The following is a 22,211-nucleotide window of genomic DNA, read 5'->3' as shown; positions in this document are numbered from 1 at the left end:
TTGATGCCAACCCTGCAAATATTGTAATACATTCCCAATAACCCCCTTTTGTTTTCACTCTGAGTTCGTTGAAGTGAGTTGCACTGTTTAACATCAGCAAAATGCTTTGTGAACACACACCAATGTCTTCAATATGTTGGCTCTTTCCTCCAAGTGGTAGTGGGGGAGGAGTGCAGGTTCAACTACTGTTTCTTTTGTAACTCCTCTCCTGAGGCTTCACTTGCTTTCAAAGCTGGCAACTTATCTTCCTTCTTGTAGTAGCAAAGTAATCAAGCATAACTGGATTGAGTGGAAGTGTTACTTCCATAATGTTCTTCTGTATCATCACAGGAAGGCTTAAGTCAGCTGTTATCACCCATCTTTGGGAGAGTTGAGCTGACAGCTGTGTAGATGTCTGATAACGTCTGAAGTACTAAAGCGTCAAAATGCTTATTGCTGCTGCCTTTTACCATTTTCCTTGCTTTGTGAACAGCTTGATTATGTTTTTTAACAATTGAAAATATAAAAGGGGAAATCAACAGTGATAATGCTGAGACGATATTTGAGCAGTCTCTACAGCAAATCAGTAGCAGCATCCATTTTTGAGTTCATAGCAGTTCTGGCACATCTTCTCTGATAGAGTCAGAATGTTGTTTAGATTTTTTTTCTTTTTGCTTTTGTGATGCTGGTGATGGGGCAGTCAGATCGTAGTTATCACTTACAGAAAGAAGGCAGCTTTTGCCATGTTTCTTGAAGGTGGGTCTGTCTGTAGGTTTCCCACATCTTCTACAGAATGTTGTTCTTTTCAACAAAGGATGCTCAAGTGTCCTTCATTTCAGCCTGTATCTTTCTGGTTGTCATTGCTCCTGAGGAACATGGATTGTGGCTTGGCTTATAGATTGCAGTCTGATCTCTGATGGAACTAAAATGAGATTTCTTGCTTTCTTTAAAATTGAGGATCAAAGTCTCAACCTAATATTAATGGTAGATTGGGTATTTGGGAGAAGGCTCAGATTGTCAGGATGAAATGATCTGATGGTGAAGGTGAGCCAGAGAGAGGACTGAGTGACTGCTGCTTTAGGTTGTGTATCATTTTCATGTTCAGCTTCAGATAAAGTCAGGAGTAGTGAACCAATCTGAAGGTAACAGAGGGGTGGGTTACTATGGTAAACTCAGAGGAAAGAGCAGCTTTTAGGAAGCTGAAGGTGATAGAAATGTTCTTCTTTTCTTTCTTTCCCTCCTCTCTTTCTTTCTTTCCCTCCTCTCTTTCTTTCTTTCTCTATTTTTTTTTCCACTTGCTGCTGTTTGGTAACATTAGCTGAGCAGCATGTGTTCTTTCACTTTTTTGCTTGTTAACTGCATCATCAACAGGAGACTGGTGACAAGGTCTTTAAGCATTTCTTTTTGCTGAGCAGGGTTGTTTTCAACTGGCATTGGTTCAGCTTGGAATGAGGAGAGAAGTTCTACATCCTAGAAATCTGATTATTTGATGTTGTAGAGATAGTCATGAAATTGAGCCTTGTTGGTTGAAACACATTTTGAAGTAATAACATGATTCAGGAGATGTGATGCAGTTCCTTCAAGGAAAAGGAGCTATCAGTTGCAACTGTGCTCTAACTTGGACCATAGAGAAGAGCTGGAGTAATGTTACCAGCCAATTAGCTGTTGCTCTATCACATTAATGCACTGGCAGTTGTCATATCCCAACAAATAGGCTAATGAAAAAGTGGAAGGATTAGGGGATTAAGGAGTGTGGGATAGGGATGGAAAGATAAATTGAGTCTCTTCTTTCTCCATTCTAAAGAAAGAATCTGGCCAATGTTTCAGAAAGTGTTTTTTTCCACTGGTGTCAAACATTTCTCGGTACCCTTTTAATTTGTTTCCATTTTCTTTCCTTCTTACTTTCTACCCCATAAAAAACCCACACATACTCCACTTGGAAGTCCTGTTTTCAGTTTTGGCAGAATAATTCTCCCTAATCCTTACTTTATATTTTTTAACTCTGTCTCTCAGTATAAAAGGTGACTAGTGTCAAGCTTGATTTTTTGTCGTCGTCGTTGTTGTTTAAAAGAAAGCCTGCATCCACTTTTCACCTGGTGTCTTATATTGAGGCTTTCGAACTCAATGCAGAACATACTGCCAGAACACAGAACATACTGGCATTGCATTTTTTAGGGTAAGTGACTCTTCAAATGAGAATATTGTGAAATAATATTCAGTGCTACCATTAGATCTTGGGTGATGGGAGTTAATAAGCCAGTTTTTCTTTCTTTCTGTTCTCTGTTATTTTTCAGTTATGCTGTAAAACCAAGTTAGCAGACTTTATGCACCTGACTGCTTTCTAAAGAGACATAATTAATGAATCACATGGTTTATTCATATTTTATTTGAAAGAAAACTTTTAGGCTGTCTTGCAGTGTTGATGTTTAAGAAATCATGATGGATATTAGAAAAGTGTTTGATTTTCTACAGGCAAGGCCATGCAGTATTTTTCAGCCTGACTGAACTGAACCAAGATAGACCAGATGTTTTGAGAGCCTTTCATTACACAGATTGAATCCTACAGTTCCACAAGGCCTGGATAAATGTCCATTCTTCGTGTGCTTAAGTGAGATAGACTTCTCAACCGTCTGATATTCCCCCTATCCCTTCTTATAATCTGATTATCCACCAACACAAGTATTTTTCTTTCTGTTCATTAAAATGTTCTTCAAACAGATGAAGGCCACAGTGAACAGCAGTAACCTTTAATAACAGCTGGGCTAAAAATACTTGTGTTCAAAAATGGAATTTAATTTGAATATTTTCTTGAGACTTAAAGTATGTTTTCAGCCTTTTAACAGCCTGAATGTGTCAGGCTTCTTCATGTGTCATCAGTTGCTCAATTTATGCATGTAGGCTTCAGTGGGTCAAAAAGCTGCCTAGAAAACTGACAGTGCTTGTACCATTGCAGTCACTCAGCAGAGCAGTGTTAGAGGGCTGCTCCCCACAGATCAGACTGTGGTGTTGATGAGGATTACCTAAACCACTCCAGCTATAATTTGACACAAGTCACAGCAGTGTGGGGGATCAGAGGCTAGTTACTTGCCTTCAGTCACTCGTGTAGGGCTGCTGTTCAGGCTGTGAAATGAAAAGCTGAGAATGGACAGGGCAGGAAAAACTGATCACCTGCAAGGCGTAACGTAGTAAAACAATGGTTTGGATCTGATCTAGTATGCTGTGTTATATTTCTGTTCATCAGAGCTCTGAGGAGAGCTGCATGTATTTGCTTTTCGTTCAGTTATGAGCCTGCATTCTTAAAAGAAAAAGATGTGTCCGTGGGCTGACAACTCTCAGGTACAAAAATGAAATGACATTTAGGGAAGGAAGACACTCACAGTTCAGATGAAGTGCAGTGTGCCCAGAGGTGTTGATTAAGACGAATGGACTTCAGGACAGTTCCTGGAACCTCCATCATTGCACTGCCACAGCGAGCAAGCGGCATGTCATGTCAATTGACCGCTGATGCATTTTCTCCTCACAAAGTCACTTTCATCTGATACTGGCAGTGGTTGCTGCCGCTGGTGTGGTTTTAAATAATTATTTTGATCACAGGTGAGTCCTGTGGCCCAGACTGAGGTCAGACAGAAGTATGTTTATATTGTTCTAAGGAAAACAGTAGTACAGAGGGTATCTGGGCCAGATTCCTAGCTAAAACGCAGACCCCCTGTGTGAGATTATAAGAGTTTCTTTCTCCTTGTTCTCCTTGTTTCTGTGTTATTTATGATATTCTGCAATAGCCCTGTTACATTCTGCAATAGCCCTAGCATCACCAGCTACTCAGCACCCCCTTCCATCACCTTGAGGGGCTGTTCCTTCCTTGTATCTACTTGCGCATGCAGTCTATCTAGAGTCGGTTGTGTTTTATTTTTTTTTCCCTCCAAAAAACTTAGCTTCTACTTAAAACAGTAGACTTTACAACCAGGATCATTTTGATGGAGCCAGGATAGGCAGAACTCCCAGAACAACTCTGCTCAAAGACCTGAGGGGCCAGTAACCTTTGGCAGTGGAGTAAAGAGGGCTGACAAGCAGCTTGAAGTGACACCCCATTCACCTCTTGCACAGCTGTAGTCAAAATGGTGTTTGTGGTCCTAACCTAGGAGACTGTCTCTGATTTGAAAAGTGAACAGTCAAGGTTAGCAGAGATGAGAAAAAGGATATCTTCATAAAGGTGTTGTGTAAAAAAAGTCATTTGTTATACAGGGAAGGAAAACAAGGTGGGCTTGCCTTTCTCCTGTGCTAGGTAGCAAATGCTGAACCTCACTCACTTCGATTTGCCTTTGCTCAGTGTGCCATAAGGAATTAGACCCCTATTCTAATGATGAAGGATTTATCCAGTAGTCCAGTTTGCACTGTTTGCTAAACACATGAGCACTCATGTTCCCAGTTACACAGTGCAACTTTTTTAGTTTGTTTGTTTCTGTGTACTTTTCGGTTTACTTAGACAGTCATCATCCCTGTGCATCTTTCTTGTGCACATACCTGATTGTTGCTGGGAGACAGGTAGCTTGTCCTGAAGCTGTAGGAGATGCTGAAAATAAAATGCACTTGCAGGTCTGGGGGGAAACTTCTGTAAATTCAACCATCATAGTCTGTCCTTTATTCTGTGCTTGAAAGGGAGAGCATCTTATGTAAGCCAGTTATTTCAAAAAAATTTGATCTTGCTACATTCACTGCAAAGAATGAGTCTGTCTGATCTATCATTAATATGCTATTCCCTATAAATTATATTTAGGTTCTTAGTCTGTGATTAGCTTTATTTTCCAATAAAAGAATAAATAGATTCACTGGGTGCTACATTTTCAGATATTTTTCATCAAGATTAGGTAACTCCATGCTTAAATGGTTATTCATTTATTATGTTTACATTCTAATAGTGCATCTATTAAAGAAAAATGCACAACCATTAGTATGTAAATTCAACTTGGATGTCTGAACAAATGGGGTACAGCCTCAATTGTGATTTATTGTCTAATTAGTTTTACTGTAATTGAAGATATATAAAGTGTGTTTGTGTGTGTGTGCATGTGGAGGTACAACAGAATAGATGACAGTGTAGCATAAATATTTTATTGGCCTGACTTTGGGAAGGTTGAATTTTCTTATGAATGACTTATGTAGATCATCTTAAGTGAATGTCAGTAAAACCTTTACAGTGCTATGTATCATCTCAGCTTTGCCTGTATACTCTGCAGAACATTGCAAAGCTCTTTTTTCATTTTGGGTAACAAGAGAAAGAAGACAAAAATACCATCTTCATTGTGGAGGCACTGTACCGAGCTGTGCAATTGAATTAGAAATTGCTTGATCATCAAGTCTTCTCTCATCAGGGTGTTGTCTCTTGTATCATTTGTAGCCGGTGCTGGTATTGAAGCTCCAGGAACGCGAGCCCTCTGGCCTCAGTCAGGCAAAGTACTGAAGCACATGCTGAGCCTTAAACTTGCAAGTAGTCCCATTTAAATCAATGGGTTAGTTCCTGTTCTGAAAGTCAAGCATATCCTAAATGATTAAATAGTTTCAGGTCAGAGATCTCTTACTTCCTAGGATGTAACCAAGAGTGATCAGTGCCTTATAGGGCTGAAACAGTGAAAACTTTGAAAATGGCTGTTATAGGCAGTAAGAGTTTAATGTGCCAGTCAGTCTCCAACCCATTCTGTTGCTGCGGCTTGGGGGCTTTTCCTTCCCAGGTGCAGAACTTTACACTTGTCCTTGTTGAATTTTGTAAGGTTCCTCTTGGCTTATTCCTCCAGCCTGTCTAGGCCCCTCTGGATGGCAACCTGGTTACTGAGTTTATCAGCCCCCAGTATTTGGTGTCGTTCTGCAGATTTTTTGAGCAAACGCTGGATTACCACCACCAGGTCACTCATAAAGATGTGAAACAGGACAGGTCCCAGTATAGACACCTGCAATGCTCCACTTACGCTCTACCAGGAAGCCATTAACAACTCATTAACCGATGTTCTCTAAGTCTAACCATACAACTATGTGTTTTTACAAATTTCTTTGTCCAGCCTTCCAGACAATATTATCCTAACTTGGGCACAATAATTCTTTCTGAGACAGTGTCAAAAACCTTTCTAAAATCAAGATAAATGAAATCTACTTTTCTCCCACTATTTACTGGATGAAGAATCTCATCATAGGAAGTATTCAAGTTGGCCAGGAGTGATTCAGCTTTGGTAAGTCCATGCTGATTGGTCCCAATTACTTATTTTTCCTCTGTGCAGAAACTGGTTTCAAGAGGACTCTGTGGTTTTCCCAGGGACAAAGGTGAGGCTGACCAGCATTTAGTTCTCTGGATTGTCTGTTCGGACTTTTCTGAAGTCTGGCAAGACTCTTATATTTCTCTAGTAGTTGGGGACCTCCCCTGATCTCCATGACCTTTCAAAGGTAATACAAAGGTGATTTTGCCGCTAAATAGTGTGCAATAGTGCTGTGGCCTGAATGCAGAAGCAGCACAAGGGAAAGGCCATGGATCAGTGAGGGAGGTGAGCAGCTTGGGTGGAAGCTGGAGGAGCTTCTGCTAACTGGGAGTCTTCCACTTTTTCCTCCTCCAAGAGATCCAAAACCTCAGTCCTGGAGGGAAAGAAGGAAGGAGTCCAGAAGTAACTGAAAGAAAAGTCAAGGACTAGAGGAGAAATGGCAAAGTAACTTGGATGAACACATGCAGCTGTGCTTGTTGAATTTTTTTTTTTGTAGCTTAGACTCCAGTGGTGGCATCCTAAGTGAAAGACAACTGTGCTCTACCCATGAGATCTAAAGGCCACTGAGTCTGTAAATGTGTCCTGTGGATTTCAAACTGGGCTCTTCATATCTTCCCAAACCAGGTGTTTGCTATTGTCCTTTGTGCAATTCATGTAAGAGTACTCTCACATAAAAGAAGGAGCATTGCCTTTTTAAAACAACAAATGAAAGAGTCAAGATCACAATTTTTCTGCTTCTCTGTACTCTGTTGAAACATGATGGCAGAAATTCAGCCTCTCAAGTCTTTATGGATAACATCCACTGTGTACCCGGTAAAAGGCTTTGGCACAAACAAAAGAAAAAAGTAGTGCCTCAAGAATGCCCATCTCAGATATCACTGAATTTGGAACATGTTTTTTGTTTAGAGGATGCTCGGTGAACACTTGGAAAATGTGGTATACCCAGCAGGAATGTTGTCAATACAAGTGAAAGATTCCCAGCAACTGGGAACAGACCACTGGGGACTTTCTTCTGAATTTTATTTTTAAACAAAAAGAAGTGACTGTAGCCTTGACTGTTTTGAGCTGAAGTCCTCCCCGAAACAAATCTTCCAGTATCATGTAAATGAAAAATGAATTTCCAGTTACCAGTGCTGCTGCGATGTACTGTTACAGTCTGTAGAATCATTTTGCTGCTGGCAAAAGCCAGTGCAGCCCAGTCAAAGCACACCTGATACTACTTAAATGATTACTTTGCAAAAAGTGTGATGAGCTTCCAAAAGCATGTGTTACTGTGGTTTGCTCTGATCTCTAAACCCTGTATATTTACTGTTTGACTGGTTGAGGCTCTTTAAAACAAACAGCTCACAAATGAGTAATTCTGCTACTGAATATATCAACCAATCTTTATTGCATCCCAGATGATGAAGTGTAATGGTTATACAGAGTGCTTAAATAAGCCACGGAGCAATTTCCAGCAGCGATATATATGCTGAAACCCCCATTAAATTAACATTATATTAATTTTACGTTAATATATTGAATAAATATAAATAAACCTGGAAATCTAAAATAACATTAGATTTCAGATTGGATATGTGAAACTATGAGAACCAGCTGCTGTTGGTTTCAGCAGGAATCTATGGATGTTCAGTGCTTTCAGTTTTACTGTCTACAAAAGTATATAGGTAATAAGGAGGATAATCCATACACTTTTGCCAACATTTTTCAAATATTGGTGTAATTACAGTGTGGTGAATAGAACTCTTGCTAGAAGTAGCCACCTTGACAACAACTACTTGTCTTTGGACCTGACCTGACACGTAACTCAGTTTCCCTACTCAATAATTCTGTTTTCCCTGGTGTTCACAGTTGCAGTGTAGTTACAGTGTACCTCCTGCCTTAGCATGTCATCTCCAATACCATCCCAGGACAGAAGGCTCTTCAGGACAGGGGCTATGGTTTTGTGCTCTGTCTACCTAATGGTACCCTGGCAGTCCTGTAATTATCACAATGTAAGAATCTGCGTGCCTACTGCAGGGTTAAATATATCTTTGTGAGTGTACATTATGTGTTTGATAAAAGAATAAACTCCTGTTTAACATGTGCCTAAGCACTTGCAGTATATAAGTGTGTGGCTTTAGAGATTCAGAGGTCTGTATTAGTGTGCATACACTACCAAATAAGGGTTTAGAAGAGATAATGAAATCATTAGGAAATGATGTGCTCTATTTATTTTTATTATTTTTCTGTAAAAGGTTGGGTTTTGTCAAAGATTATTTTACTTGATAGCTATTTTTAACATTTGTGCAAATGTTTTGTGCACAAAAGATGCATCTTGTAAAGAGTTTTTGATAAAATGGTCTCTAAAATCATGCTTAAACCCCTACAGTCATCGTCTGCATCATGATTAGCCATTGCAGCTTAGCTGTAAGTGTCACAGGGAAATGAGGGCTGGGAATAATATGTCTGGATGCATGTGTGTGTATTCATGAACAACAGCACCTTTCTGAAGTACATGGTATTAATAAAAACCCTGATTTTCAGCTCCTACTTCTCTGATCAGAATACGAATTAGGCTACAGAGAACAGCCAAACAACAGAGGGCACGGTTGGGAAAACCTGCGTTATTCTTATCATACCTGCCCTCAATTTCTTTCATCCTCATGGATCATAGTAGTGACTACCTAAAACAGAATGTGAAAAGTAACTCATGTTTTGGTGTGTGTATGCTGCAGAGGATTGGTCTTGCTTCCACAATTTTTTCAAAAATTAAATAATGGGAGAAAATGACCTCTTCTGAGGATTGCTTGCATCCTCCTACATGTGGATTAAATTCACTTTGTATAACTATCCCCACATATCCCTCTTCTCTTAAATCAGGAATAACGAACCAATTTTCTTGTAAAGCAAGAAGAAAGAAACAGCATTCCTGGACAAGTATCCTGCTCATAGGGGTTTGATTGAGTGTGTAATTATCACTATAACTGTTCTTTACATTTTGTAATTTAATATTTAAACATTTAGTGTACTTCTTGTGCTTTTATGGCTTGGACTGTTCTTGGCTTCTTGGTCTGTTTTGGCGTCTTTGTCGTTTTCTAAGTGTTACTCTATAACAAGAATGTAGCTTTGGGGATGCTCAAAGTCTGTCTGAAAGGAAAAATGAAAGACTTTTCTCCCTGTTCTGAGTATTGAGTAAGAAAGTAGAGCCTTTCATTTCAGTCTCTCTCTAGCTTACCTCTTTTGAGGTTGTCATTTGTATGAATTTAGTACTGAGGGTGGGGAAAAAATGGAGTTGACTACTCCGAAGAATAAAGTGCTGGATTTGGCCAAAAGTCATTGGAACCTGAGCTGTGTGTGGCACTGCATTTTCTCCAAGTGAAGAAGGAAACCCATATGTTTCAGAGGCACTGGAAATCATGGAAAATATTTCAAAACTACAACTCATCTGCTCAGATAAATTTCTGTACATAGCAGTTAAGCTCTTTTAATTTCCTAGGGATCGTAGACTTTTTTTTTCAATGCTATCTACAGTAGCATTTTCCATACAATACAGATTAGTTCATAAGACTGACAAGAGTGGACGAATGAGGACATTTTCTTCTCATTCTATGACAGCTGTAGCAATGTCCAGAGCCTCATGTGAAGTTGCCTCTGTCAAAGAAGTATGAAACATCATCAGAATTGACTGGAAATCTCTGTGCTTTTTAGGAGGGAAAGAAAAAAATACGGCTTGTTAGGCAGGACAGAAGGACTTTTTCAGGACTCACATGTGCCTGTGAGATTTGTGATACATACTTATTATGGTACAAGCCACATTCAGGTGTTCTGGAGATTCACCATTCAAACAACAGCTCTCCAGAATTGCAGAGTTAATGAGCAGAAAAGGAAATATAATCAACAGCACATTAGATGAGATTTCTTGTCTAAGCTGAAATAAAATGTTGGGTGCAATTTGTTTTCATTTTTATGTTACGTATTTGGAAGAAATACATCTTCATATTGCTGCAGTCTCTTTCCAAATGCTTGCATTTTTTATTTCGATATAAATCTTTTATATGAATTGTTGAGGTGTGCAGTATTTTACTACACTGAGCTATTTATCTCAGCATTATTATTAAGCATAATGATTTAAAAAAAAACACCACATACAAACAAAACCAACAGAAAGGAGGAAACCCAACTTGTGAGCATGAGAAACGCTGAATGTCTGCAGCAACCAATGCCTTCTGCAGGAACTGCAGGTGCTCAGCACTGCCAAAGAACAAATTCTTAGTGTCTGCTGAGAAGGTGGGGTTTTGCTGGTTTATACCAGTTTATTGTCTGTTCCTTGCAGCCATGCAAGATAGTTCTTAGAAAAATGCAGGGTTGGGACACACAGTCCTCATTCCCTGTCAGTTTGTTTTCAGTGGTCTGTGTCCTCTCTCCCATTTTTATTCCTACTACAGAAAACCTGACAGAGGGATTGTACCTCTGGAGCGGGAGATTTGGGTAGAAAGGACAGACAGAATATGGACATACTGTGCAAAAAGCAGTGTTATGTGTTGATTATGAGGCTTGGTGTTGCTTCAAAAATGCTGATGCAGCAGCTATCACCAAGTTTCATGATTAAAAAAAAAAAAGAGGTTTCTTTCAGGACTCTGGAAATTTATACATCTCCATCCCATTTTCTTGACACAGGCTGGGCCTGGGAAGAGATAATATGGTGTACCCATTTTGAAGATTCCAAATCCACAGGATTCTTTCCCTATGACACAATCTTGCCCGTTTTCTATAGAGACACCACAACATGGGTCGTCCCATCTGTTCCTCTTTGTGTCAGAACAATTCTCTGATGGCAACTGCTTAAATGAAAAAGCGATACCATGAGAAGTTTTTATTTGCTTTTAATAGCCTTGTGTTGATGATTTATGTGTGTGAAATGGGAAAATATTAGCACCATGAAACCAGTTTGCTCAGCAGACTGGCAACTGGCAACCAACAGCCTGAGGAAAGAAGCATGAGTAGACTGTATTTTTCCACAATAGACCTAGAGCTGCCAAAAGAACATGTCAGGCTAATCTCTTCTTCACCCTGCTGTTTTCAAAAGGGGGTTGTAAGAAGCTGAGAAGATGTGAGAGTGAGTAGTAGAGCAAAATTCCCTTTTGGTGGCTCTTCCTGTGAGTCCTGTCTCTTCTTGGGAAAAAGAAGTTATTTTTAACTAGTCAAGCACAGAGCAGCATGTTCATCACCAGCATTGAGTCATTTGTATTCATCTTTTTGTCTTTTTCATAATCAGATTGCAGGTGGCAACGCATATCCAGATACTCAAGTGCATGGGTACCTGGAAATATTCCTATACTGTGTGCACAGTAACACTGTGATAACCCTGCTTTTCATAAGAATAGGTCAATCCTTTCATTTCTATATGTCTTCCTGCACTTTTTCAGTTCCTTACTGTCATATAAAAATAACCTTTTCAGTGGCAATACAAGTGGTTCTTTTGTATGTGGAAAACATCAAAAAAGCCATGCATTGTTTCTCTTTTTTTTTTTACTATAAGGTCTATTTAAAATATTTATTTGCACTCAGAAAAGTGTATTGCAGCTTTAAACTTGGAGCATTGTCTGTGACAAATTTAAATGAGCTTGACTGTAAAATAAAATACTTGCAATTTAAAACAATGTTATATTTAAGAACACAGTCTCTTTCCAGTGGCACCTCAGAGGTGTAATAACTAGCAGTAATTCTGGATGAACTTGTTTAACCTAAAAGCTTTCTACTCACTCACTCTGCCACAGCATCAGTCTTCTTGTGAATTCTTGCTAGCACTTAGAAAAGGTGGAGCAGCTTATCTGACAAGTTTAATTTTTTCATTGGCTGTTACCCATCTTAATTTTTCAGTGTCATATGAGGTATTGACTTTCCTTTTTCAGGCAGACTTCTCTACAATAAGCTGTAACTTTTAGCAAGAAAGGTCATATTTATTCTTGTGCATGTGCACGTGTGTGTGCACTTGTGATGAATCTCTTTTTCTTTTCAACACTTCTTCACTAGCATTGGAAAAGGTGGCTGACTGAGATGATATGAAGAGCTACCTGGTGATCACTTATACAGGGCATTTAAGCTCTTTCTTGTTTTGCATCTTCAGGGAACCTGTAACATAGCTGAAGAGAGAAACTGTCATCTTCAATGAGACCCCATGGGGCTTAGCTTAAGTGGGAAGGAGATGGAGCTTGGATGGCCACCTGCACTGCACAGCTGAGAGGGATCTGGTCCACAGACCTGGCCATGCACGAAGCCACAGCTCCTGCTGATGTGCTGCAGCTGCTTCCTCCCTCATTGAAGGCTGAGACTTAGCTAGAAAGTCAGTCTATGCCCGATGGCACCTCCCTATTCTTCCTGCATCTGGAACAGCATTTGCTTGTATTTTACATTTGACAGCAGTTCAATTTACTGTGTTACTTGATAATGTTGTTTGCTTTCTTGTACTTTCCACAAGGTACTTCCTGTATTTCCGTAATTCTGTGACTGATTTTCCCCAGGGATGAGGGGGGTAAAGGCAAAGAGAGTGTTTTGTCAAGGTGAGGAACAGCAGTGATTTGTAACCCAATGCTGTTTTAGTTATGGAGGCTGCTGCTGACAAACAAGTGTGTCTTTCTGCCAGACACATGACTTTCTTCAAGGTATTGATCTCTAGAGGGGAGTCTGACATTCATCCTCCTTTTTTGTCCCCGCGAAGGGATGTAAACTGCAGTAGCTGGAGTGGAAACTGATATAATGTTTGATTGATTTGGGCTGTGGGTTTGGGTTGGCAAGTCTAACCAGCTGTGGTATTGGTAGGCAAAAGCTTCTTGTGGCAGGTTGTAGCTTTCATTTGGGTTCTCTTCTGAAAGTGAAGAACAAGGTCAGAACTGAGGCTCCTAAACACAGCTTGGAAATCAAACATTTCAGTCAATGACCACAAATCAAAACTTTTGGGAACGAGAAGGAGTGAGGTTGGTTAGAAAATAACAAGAGGGGAAAATGGGGACAGCTGTAGGAATGTTTGGACAATACTTCCCCTTTTCCCTGTCACAAAGCCCCTAGAAGTCCTGATTGCATGGTACTGCTGCCATGCCTATGATGAATTGTGTGTAAGCTGGTGTACACCCAGTTCTGTTCAGTAGCTCAACTTGTTATGCTGTCCCTAATACTTGCTTTAAAATGAAAAAAAAATCACTAAAGTAGTAAAAGAAATGATATTTGGTTTAGTAATACTGTAGTTACCAGAATGCCATGAAAGAAGCAATTTCCTTTAAGACAAAAGACCTGTTATGCTGTATCTAACCATCCAGCTCAAGTACACTGTCTACTGTGTTGGCAAACAGAAGAGCAAGTATGAAAGCAGTGTGATCCTTCTCTAATTTTACTGATCCAGCTGATAGCAATGAGAGTTGCTGAACCAAAAATGTGGTTGGATCACTCTGTTTAATAGTTACTTAAAGACTTATCCACTCCGAATTTTAGTTCCTTGTTGGTCTTCCTTCCACTCTTCTGTAAGATCTTCAGTTACACTATGCACAGGGTGGGGAAAAAAAAGTACCCTTTAGTTCATTTGAAACCAATGCTTCCTTTGTGCTCTCCTCTTTTCTCCTTACTTCTATGTGAAATGGTGAATAGTGAATGAATTCATGGTCTGAAGGGGTTTGGGGCACTCAAGGCACTCACATGATCTTCAAACCAAGGACAGAGCATTCTCACCCACGTGTGAAGGAAACCTCTTCCACTCAGAAAATGGTCCCTGTGTATAAGCAGAGTGCCTGAAACAGGGAACAGCTGATGTTCCCATGGACACGTGGTATTCCCTATATCTGTATGTGAGCTTGCAGAGATAAGCACATCTGTCAGGGGAGCAGACTGCTGTCTGAACGGGGCCGATCCTACCGTGTGTGCCCCTGTGCATGGAGAAGCTTGGAGCATCACTGCAGTCTAATGCTCTTCTGCAGCTCCCCTCAGGAAGACAGAACAGAGTGTCACTCCCAAAATTGTCCTTTCACGTTTTTAAAAGTTTAATCCCTGAACATATCTGCATATCTGCTTAGTGGAATTTATAAGTTCTCTGTTGAAATTTCTCAATTTTTTCCTTTTGATATGTGTTTGTGCGCTCATGTTTATACATAAATATATACATATGTGTGTGGGTGTATACACATATGAATATATAGAACTTACTATATATAACTAAGAAAAAAAATAATTCCGTGAACGAAAGCAGAGAAAACTTATCATAATGGAACATTGTAACTGCAGATTTTAAGCCATGACAGCCAAGAAATTCAAAATTATGTTTCCTGCAGCAACTCTAATTTGTCTACACTGGTCATAAATACAAAAGTGTAAATCTAGCAGCATACACACTAATTCAGGATACTTCATCATATGCAAGGGGGCTAAGTTACAGATGTAAATTTGCAACTTCAAATTTCGTGCCTGTTGTGTGTTTAAATTTCCTGTGATGACACTGAATGTTGTTTCAGCCTGGAATATATTAAGAAAAGTTTAGCTCTTACAAGAATGTAGCTTTCATTTCAATGAGAATATTACATTACATTAAGACACTGTAGAGTTTATGTACATATTTTTCCAAAACACAGGCAATGCAGGACTGTTAAAGCTTGGCAGCCACGATGCTGCTAAGTCTCACATTTTTCTGACTAGACTGCTGATGGCAGTAAAGCATGGTTGGCTTTTTAATAGTTTGGCTGTTGTGTAGTTGCTAACCCAGTTTTTGGTACTTGTCATTGTTAACCTTGCATTTGTGTCACAGCTGTCAAAACGCAGCTACAGCTTTTTCCTCTGCCATGTTCATAGTTCCCTTGTTTGCACCACCCCAGCTGTACCTGGCAGCACCTGAGTGAACAGCCACATCACAAAACTTCTCCTGTCCCCTCAGCATATTGCACTCATAATTACTGTGTCTGGAAAAATGTCTTTTTTTGCTAACACTAAATATTTGTGGAAAGCCCTGAGGGCCTTCCTGTTTTCAGAACTCTGGGCTGAAGATGTTCTGTGGCCTTGTGCTGGCTGGTTCACTACCACCACTGACTGTGTGCCATCTCCAGCCCTTTTCCTCAAGAGGTGGTGGCTTCCACCTTGATATGCTCTCTCCTGCACAGCTGTGAGGTGTCTGGGCCCAGGCTAGCTGACCGTCCTGTGCAGATGAGCAGAGGTGACTGCTGGTAACCACGTGACTGCTTTTGTCAGGGCATCAAGAGTAGAGCCCTGGGGTGGCAACATGCAGAGGCCAAGTATTTCCAGATGTCTACCTATGCCTCAACATGCTGAAGTTCTTCATCCAGCATGTATTATACATAAACCACTGGTCAACGCAATTTTCAGCTAGCTGCACCAGGCTGTGAACTGCAATGGTGGAGGAACAGGCCTGTGTTTTTGTAAGCTGCTGCAGAGGCAGTGAGTGATCTATAGCACAAAAATCATAGAATCACAGAATGGTTTGGGTTGAAAGGGACCTTAAAGCCCATCCAGCTCCAACCCCCTGCCATGGGCAGGGACACGTCCCACCAGATCAAGTTGCCCAAAGCCCCATCCAGCCTGGCCCTTAATACCTCCAGGGATGGGGCATTCACAGCTTCTCTGGGCAGCCTGTGCCAGTGCCTCAGCACCCTCTGAGTGAAGATTTTATTTTTTATATCTAATCTAAATCTACCCTCTTTTACTTTAAAGCCGTTCCCCCATGTCCTGTTCCTACCCTCCCTGACACAGAGTCCCTCCCCAGCTTCCCTGCAGGCCCCGTGTAGGTATGGGAGGGCCGCTATAAGGTCTCCCCAGAGCCTTCTCTTCTCCAGGATGAACAACCCCAACTCCCTCAGCCTGTCTTTACAGTAGAGGTGCTCCAGCCCCTTGATCATCTTTGTGGCCCTCCTCTGGACTCGGTCTGACAGGTCCATGTCCTTCTTGTTGAAATGGAAAGCAAATGCAACATTAAAGTAGTGTCATGGTGATGAAACTGCGATATGACCAGAGAAATGGTGCCGAGCTGCCTGTGTGTCAGCAGTGCTGTCTGCCCAGGCTGACTGGTGCCTGGCAGCAGCGTTCTGCTGGTGGGATCAGTTCTACCTTCTCCTGAACCTATTTTGGGTTATGTGGTAATCTTTTAAAAAACAAACACACACACACACAAACAAACAAACAACAACAACAAAACCTAAGGGGGCTGAAGGGGTGGTGGAATGAAGGATGGCAGTGCTTCCAGGGATGGGCAGCATGCTGGGAGTTGGGACCAGTGTCCTGTTGGCTTCTCTGAGCGCTTTCCTGGAGAAGCGCTCACAACCAAAGTTGTGAGAAAGAGGTAGTTGGAGGTAGTGGCTGGACATGACAGCAGAGCCAAAAATGTAGAAAGAACGCATCATGCTTGAGAGGGGCCTCTGAAACGTCTGTAAATTCATAAGAAAATGGTGTTTGGAGCTGCTGTTTGCCTTGAACCTGAAAAGTGATTAAAGTTGTTAGGCTTTAGACTGCTCTTGTTAAAGGGCAGGGGAGTTCAGAGAGGAGGAAAATATTGACAATTGGACTTGTTAGGCCACAGTATGTGTTTGCTGGGGTGTCTTTGTGCAACCTTAGTAACTTCATTCTGACCTGCCATCTGGAAATGCTTGTCCTATGCTCTTCACGTTTTAAGTGTGGCTAATAAACAATTATGTAGCTCATGTAGGTTTACAACAAACAGATCAATACATTTGAGAGCTAGGAATTTTATCATTATACTGACTTTAGTGTTGATATAATACTTTCTGCAATGATATTGACTGCAGCCAGGTGGTGAAGGGAAAGTATAATATGGGATTATTGCCTTGTATTGCCTTGATTTTCTTTTTTTTTTTTCCTTTTTTTTCTTTTTGTATTATAAGGCTCTGATAATGCCTAAGTATCTAAGTATCTAATAATAAACAAGTTTCGCTTACTGCTTTAAGCATTTGTCCTTCCAGTCTACATAACCCTCCTCAACACATGCACAAGCATATTCAAGTGTGCACACAAAATTACAGTTCTGTTTCAAAGTTAGTAACACCGTGCTTTTACTCAATGAAACATTTTCCTATAGAGTTGATAACACAGAAGGAAGGCCAGATCCTGCAGATTACTACATTTCTGAATAAATTTGCTCATATTGAATTTGATGACACTGATAGTCTAAGTCAGTATTCAGGTAAGTTTGCAAGATCTGGCCACATTGGGTCCCTGTGTTCACCTCATTTAGAGTGGGAAAGAGAGTGCTCTTGTCATGTGCCTGCTGCTTTTGAAATTGTTAACTAATACTCACTCACTCTGAATTATGGGTACTCTGCTCCTGTTCAGTTTTAGGTATTACTGACTTACTTGAATATATAATTATTTTTCTTCAGTTTCTTTCTCTCTGCGGGAGTGAAAGAAACCACATGCCCAAACTTAGTGGTCATGCTTAGGCTCATGAGCCACATATGTTTGAAAACTAAACGCTGTGAAGCTGGGAGTTCAGTGAGTTTTTGATTAGTCACTACAAGCTTTGAAACATGCTCAGTAGGTTGCTGAAATATATCACTGGTAAATGTAGTGGTAGTCTGGGGTGAGAATATAGGTGTCTACTGCAGGATCATAACTATATTTACATTAAGATGTGTATCAGGTTGTTGACGGAGAGGAGTATTTCCAGCATTTACAGCTGTGACTTTGGTGCAACAGAGGAGATGTTTACATTTAATTCATTAACTTCTGGTATTTCATCAAAAGCTCTTGTATGATGGCTTTATTGTATGAGTTTTTTTGAATTTGATGTACAGGATGTGAATTCATGTGACAATTTCATTCCTTTAACAAGTTGGATAATTCTTTGCAATTCAAAACTTACTAACTGCGTTGGGGAGGGGAGGTATTAATTTTTAAATTGCATTGTATTCCTAATCATATGTTTATTGACTGTTTACACTGTACAGAACAGGATTTTTGTAAATCAGCATGCTATAAATTTGCCTTTTTAACAGGTTTATTGCTTGAGCAGGTATTCACTTAGGATTTCACTGTTGCGTTGTAAAACATTCCCAGGCAAGGAATACATTTTTGAGTGAGATGCTATGATCTATGGACCAAGGTGTACACATCATCTCTCAAAAATATGTACACAAAATAAGAAAAGCTGTTTTCTCTTTCAGACCCCCAAAATCTTGTGCTAAAGTACTTAAAATTCAAATGCAATACATTAATGGAAGGTAGGAGTAAGATATTGCATGACCTAGATGGCATGAAAGAAGAGCATTGACAGTTTCTTTTCTTTAAAGGGGGAAACATCTCAGCAAAGGCAAAGTCTGAAACCCACCGACTCCAGGGAAGTTTCATCAAAACTGAAAAATTAGTATTTGTCTTGTTTTCTTTCTCTTCCTTTTTTTTTTTTTTTTTTTTTGCAAGTAACAAGATGCACTGTTTTGACCACAAAATCAGGCCATTCTGTCTGCAGCAAAGATGCTATGGTTTCCCCTTTATATTTAAGAGATTGTTGTGGTATTTGTGGAATTAATAGCTATGCTACTAGCAATATGGCTTTTTTGTATAATATCTATAAAGATCTATTGGGAAGTAAACTGATCCCTCTCTTTAAGCCAAAATGTGTCCCTATTTGTAACCTTTCAATATGCAGGCACCTATTTATAAGACTTTCTTAGCATGAAATTGGACGTTACAAATGATAAAAATGATAAAAATGTTTAACAACAATATAAAATACATAGAAATTCTGTACATTCATTTGGTAAGGATTGAATTTGTGAAAAATCCGAGAAAGGCTTTTAAAAAGTGAAATTCTACCCAATGAGTAGTATTAAAATGATCTCTTCCTTTTAAGTAGCTCTGATCCAAAAGTGCGTTCAGGCTCATAAATGTTAATTTTAGCAAATGCAAGTTTTTTCCTTTATTCCTTTCTTTTAGAATCTCAGAGCCAAAATATTTAGGGAAAAAAAGGAAAGAAAGAATGGTATTTTAATTTAGTTCTTGCTCATAATTAGCAGAATTAATGCTTATCCTAACTGCAGAGGCAAGTTTTTTACTTTAGTGTCCCAGTAAGTTCAACCTCATTTTAAAAAAAAAAGAGAAGTCGGGGGGAAGACCGAAGGTGTCATCTTTGTTATTTACCTGCAAGATGTGTTGGCTGAGGATAGAACAGGAGATTGAGTGAGTTTGAGGAACTGGCAGCTAGAAGTCTTTTTCCTCTGAATGAATGAATTGAAGTGGTTATGAGAGGATCTTTAAAAGAAATTTTCTAGTACAAAGTCCTGTATCTCAGTTGTTTATGAGGTCAGCTTGCATTTCAGAAGTATTTCAGAAAGCTTTCAAAATGTGCGCTGTTTGTATTATACCAACCCAAAACAGAGTTATAGGTATTCCTGACAAAGCCAGATGCTTACAAAAGTATCTTTTTAATCTTTTTTTTTTTTTTTTAGCCACTCAGCAGATACCCACCTTTGATTAACGACATCTCCTTTTGGCTGCCTTCTGAGACATACTCCAAGAATGATTTCTATGAGTTGGCCCGAACCATTGGTGGAGACCTCATAGAAAAGGTTGTCCTACTGGATGAATTTACCCATCCAAAGTAAGTAAAACCTCTACCATATTTTTCCTGTTGTCAGAATATAAATATTTTAGTGCTGTATATCAAGGAATTCTTGATGTTTACATTGTCTGTGCATTTCCTTTTTTAGCTCCAAAACATCTTTTACTACACTTTTGACAATGAACACTTTTACTTAAAAACATTATCTTGGATTTCAGTTTTACATTAGTACTGAGCTTCTGGTATTGAAACTGCAATCCCAATGGGTTGTGCCCATTTAATCACAACAATAATGAACAACTTCCTTCCTCACTGCATCTGCCAATTCATGACACTCTTATCCATAATATGTCTGATATCCTAGTCATGCTTTTTGCTGAGCGGCTGGTGTTTGTCTTCTTGTTCTCTTCCTTTCTTTTTCTAGTGCAGATTCACTAGTAGACCTTTACTATAAATGCCAGGGATAATAATGATTTGTTGCAGAAGACTATTGTTGGTGTTCAACAGGAAGGAAAAAAAAAAGATTTTGTTCCTTTTTCAGATATTTATATTCTTGAACAGTCTCTCAGGATTCAAAATACCTTCTTATTTTTGTAGCAGTACTGACACAACCGTTCTGAGTGTGCAGGTTGCATGTCCAACTGATACTGTCAGTTGTATCAGAAATTGACTACCAGCTATTCTGTATGCACCGTTTTTCATTTTGCTCTTTCCAAATCAAGGAGCAAATATGCTGCTGGCTACCCAGTTGGGTTTTAAAATAATGTCTCCTCTGAGTTTTTTTTTTTTATTCCTTTAGAAAGGCAGTTAGTAAATCTATCTGTAATGTAACTTGAAGGTGATGGGAAATGGTTCATGTTATTCTCCAACACCTATAGATTATTTCTTTCTACATCCAGGTATTTAACCCTATTTTTCTTTCGAATTTGGTATGCTGACAGTTCAAATACAGTAGAATTAACATTAATGTTATCTGTAGGAACTGAGGTGATGGACCTATTTTTGGAATTGGTCTTTTCTGTTTGCTCATGCTGAATGTTTATGGTATATGTAGCACCTCTGGTCCTTGCTGTGTTCTATCTACATTCTGCCTGGTGATACCAAATGTGATCATCTTTGTAGTTAACACTTTTCTTGGGGGAAAATCCTGTGTGTAGCATGAGCATCTCTGCCAAGGGTAAAGGTTTGGAGAAATCTTAATCCCTGCTCCCTCTCGCAGAGGCAGGGTTATTCTGTAATTACTCCTGTAGCCGGTTTCAGGAATCCGCTTATACAGGGAGAAGCCACATCAGCATCATTTCATCGGTCATAACTCAGCACATGGTTTGTGATCCTCTTCTTTAATCAGAATGATATCTTCCACATTGGTAGAGTGGTGAAGTGGGGACAGGATTCACTACTCTGGATTTCTAATGTATGTGTTTTGTCTTCTGATATGCCTTGACACATCCTGAACATATACGAGGGAGGACAGTTGTTCAATGCAAGATCTTTTCTTTCTCTGCAAGGAATACACGTCTGGTTCCCTTTGTGACTTCTGCAAATGGGAGGGGAAGGATGGTTCCTCGCTGAGAATTTTCACACCAATTTAGGACTTCGCTAGTATTGTCTGTAAAGCCATTAAACCTTCACTCAGCAGACATCAAATATGCTTTGATGCTACAGGGTGGAAACATTTTTCTCCTTCAGGTCTGAAAAATTTGGGTGGGTGTCACTAAGGGATTGTTGGTAAGTAATGCTGTTCCCTCAAATTATTCAACTGCAGCAACAATAAAAAGAAATCTTTTAAAATGCCCTATTTAAAAAAAAAAAATTACAGATAAAGAACATCTTAACCGTAATGGTTACTTTGCCCATTCTTCTTAGAACAGGGTGTGTGCAGATACAAAACTTCTGTGGACTGATGACATAAGCATTGTAAGTCATTTTGTCTGTTCTCCAAAGCCTTTGGAAGACTAACTCGTTGAAAAGAAGGGTGTTCTCCTTAGTCTTTATTCCAAGATAATTGCCTTGTCACAGGACGGTACAGTGGCTTCTTTAATTCAGTGTTGCAGAAAAGCCTCTGGGCAAAGAAATTAACATAAAAGAGATCCTTACTGTTGGATCTGAATGTTATGGATCTAGATGCTTGTAATCATTATCTTGAATTTGTAATGACTCTGGTGTGGAGGGTGGGAGAAAAGTGTATAGGATACGGAAGCCAGTAGTGCTGCTGTCTTGAATGTTACTTACTTATACACAGCTTGATAAGTTCATGCTTGTGGTTGATCACTTTTGGAATTTAAAATTCAGACTTTTTTCATCCTTAAAAAATACCAGTTTCATGCAAGTAGAAGCAAAGGGGAGATGAATTAGGTCATCTGGCAGTATTATTTTCCTTCTTAAACTACCTTTCTTAGTTATAGGACTGTAAAGTTTGGAAAACAGAAAATGCTGTACAAATAAAACTA

At 39.6% G+C, this 22,211-nt stretch overlaps 1 protein-coding gene across 20 annotated transcripts in view; it reads left to right on the top strand.

Moving 5' to 3' along the window:
* The window catches only part of FARS2 (phenylalanyl-tRNA synthetase 2, mitochondrial), a 249,018-nt gene that overhangs the window by 147,086 nt on the left and 79,721 nt on the right, over positions 1 to 22,211 (top strand). For all 20 annotated transcript variants that reach the window (XR_010829431.1, XR_010829432.1, XM_066992476.1 and 17 more), the window contains one exon: positions 19,649 to 19,800. Coding sequence is in view for 18 of the 20 variants with exons in the window: in XM_066992476.1 (XP_066848577.1) it covers positions 19,649 to 19,800 (152 nt within the window). In the remaining 2 variants the exon portion in view is untranslated. The remainder of the gene's footprint in view (positions 1 to 19,648; positions 19,801 to 22,211) is intronic.

Source organism: Anser cygnoides, chromosome 2 (genome assembly GCF_040182565.1).
Source record: "Anser cygnoides isolate HZ-2024a breed goose chromosome 2, Taihu_goose_T2T_genome, whole genome shotgun sequence".
Lineage (NCBI taxonomy): Eukaryota > Metazoa > Chordata > Aves > Anseriformes > Anatidae > Anser > Anser cygnoides.
The sequence above is the reverse complement of the archived record's forward strand: the minus strand, read 5'-3'. Positions and strand labels throughout refer to the sequence as shown.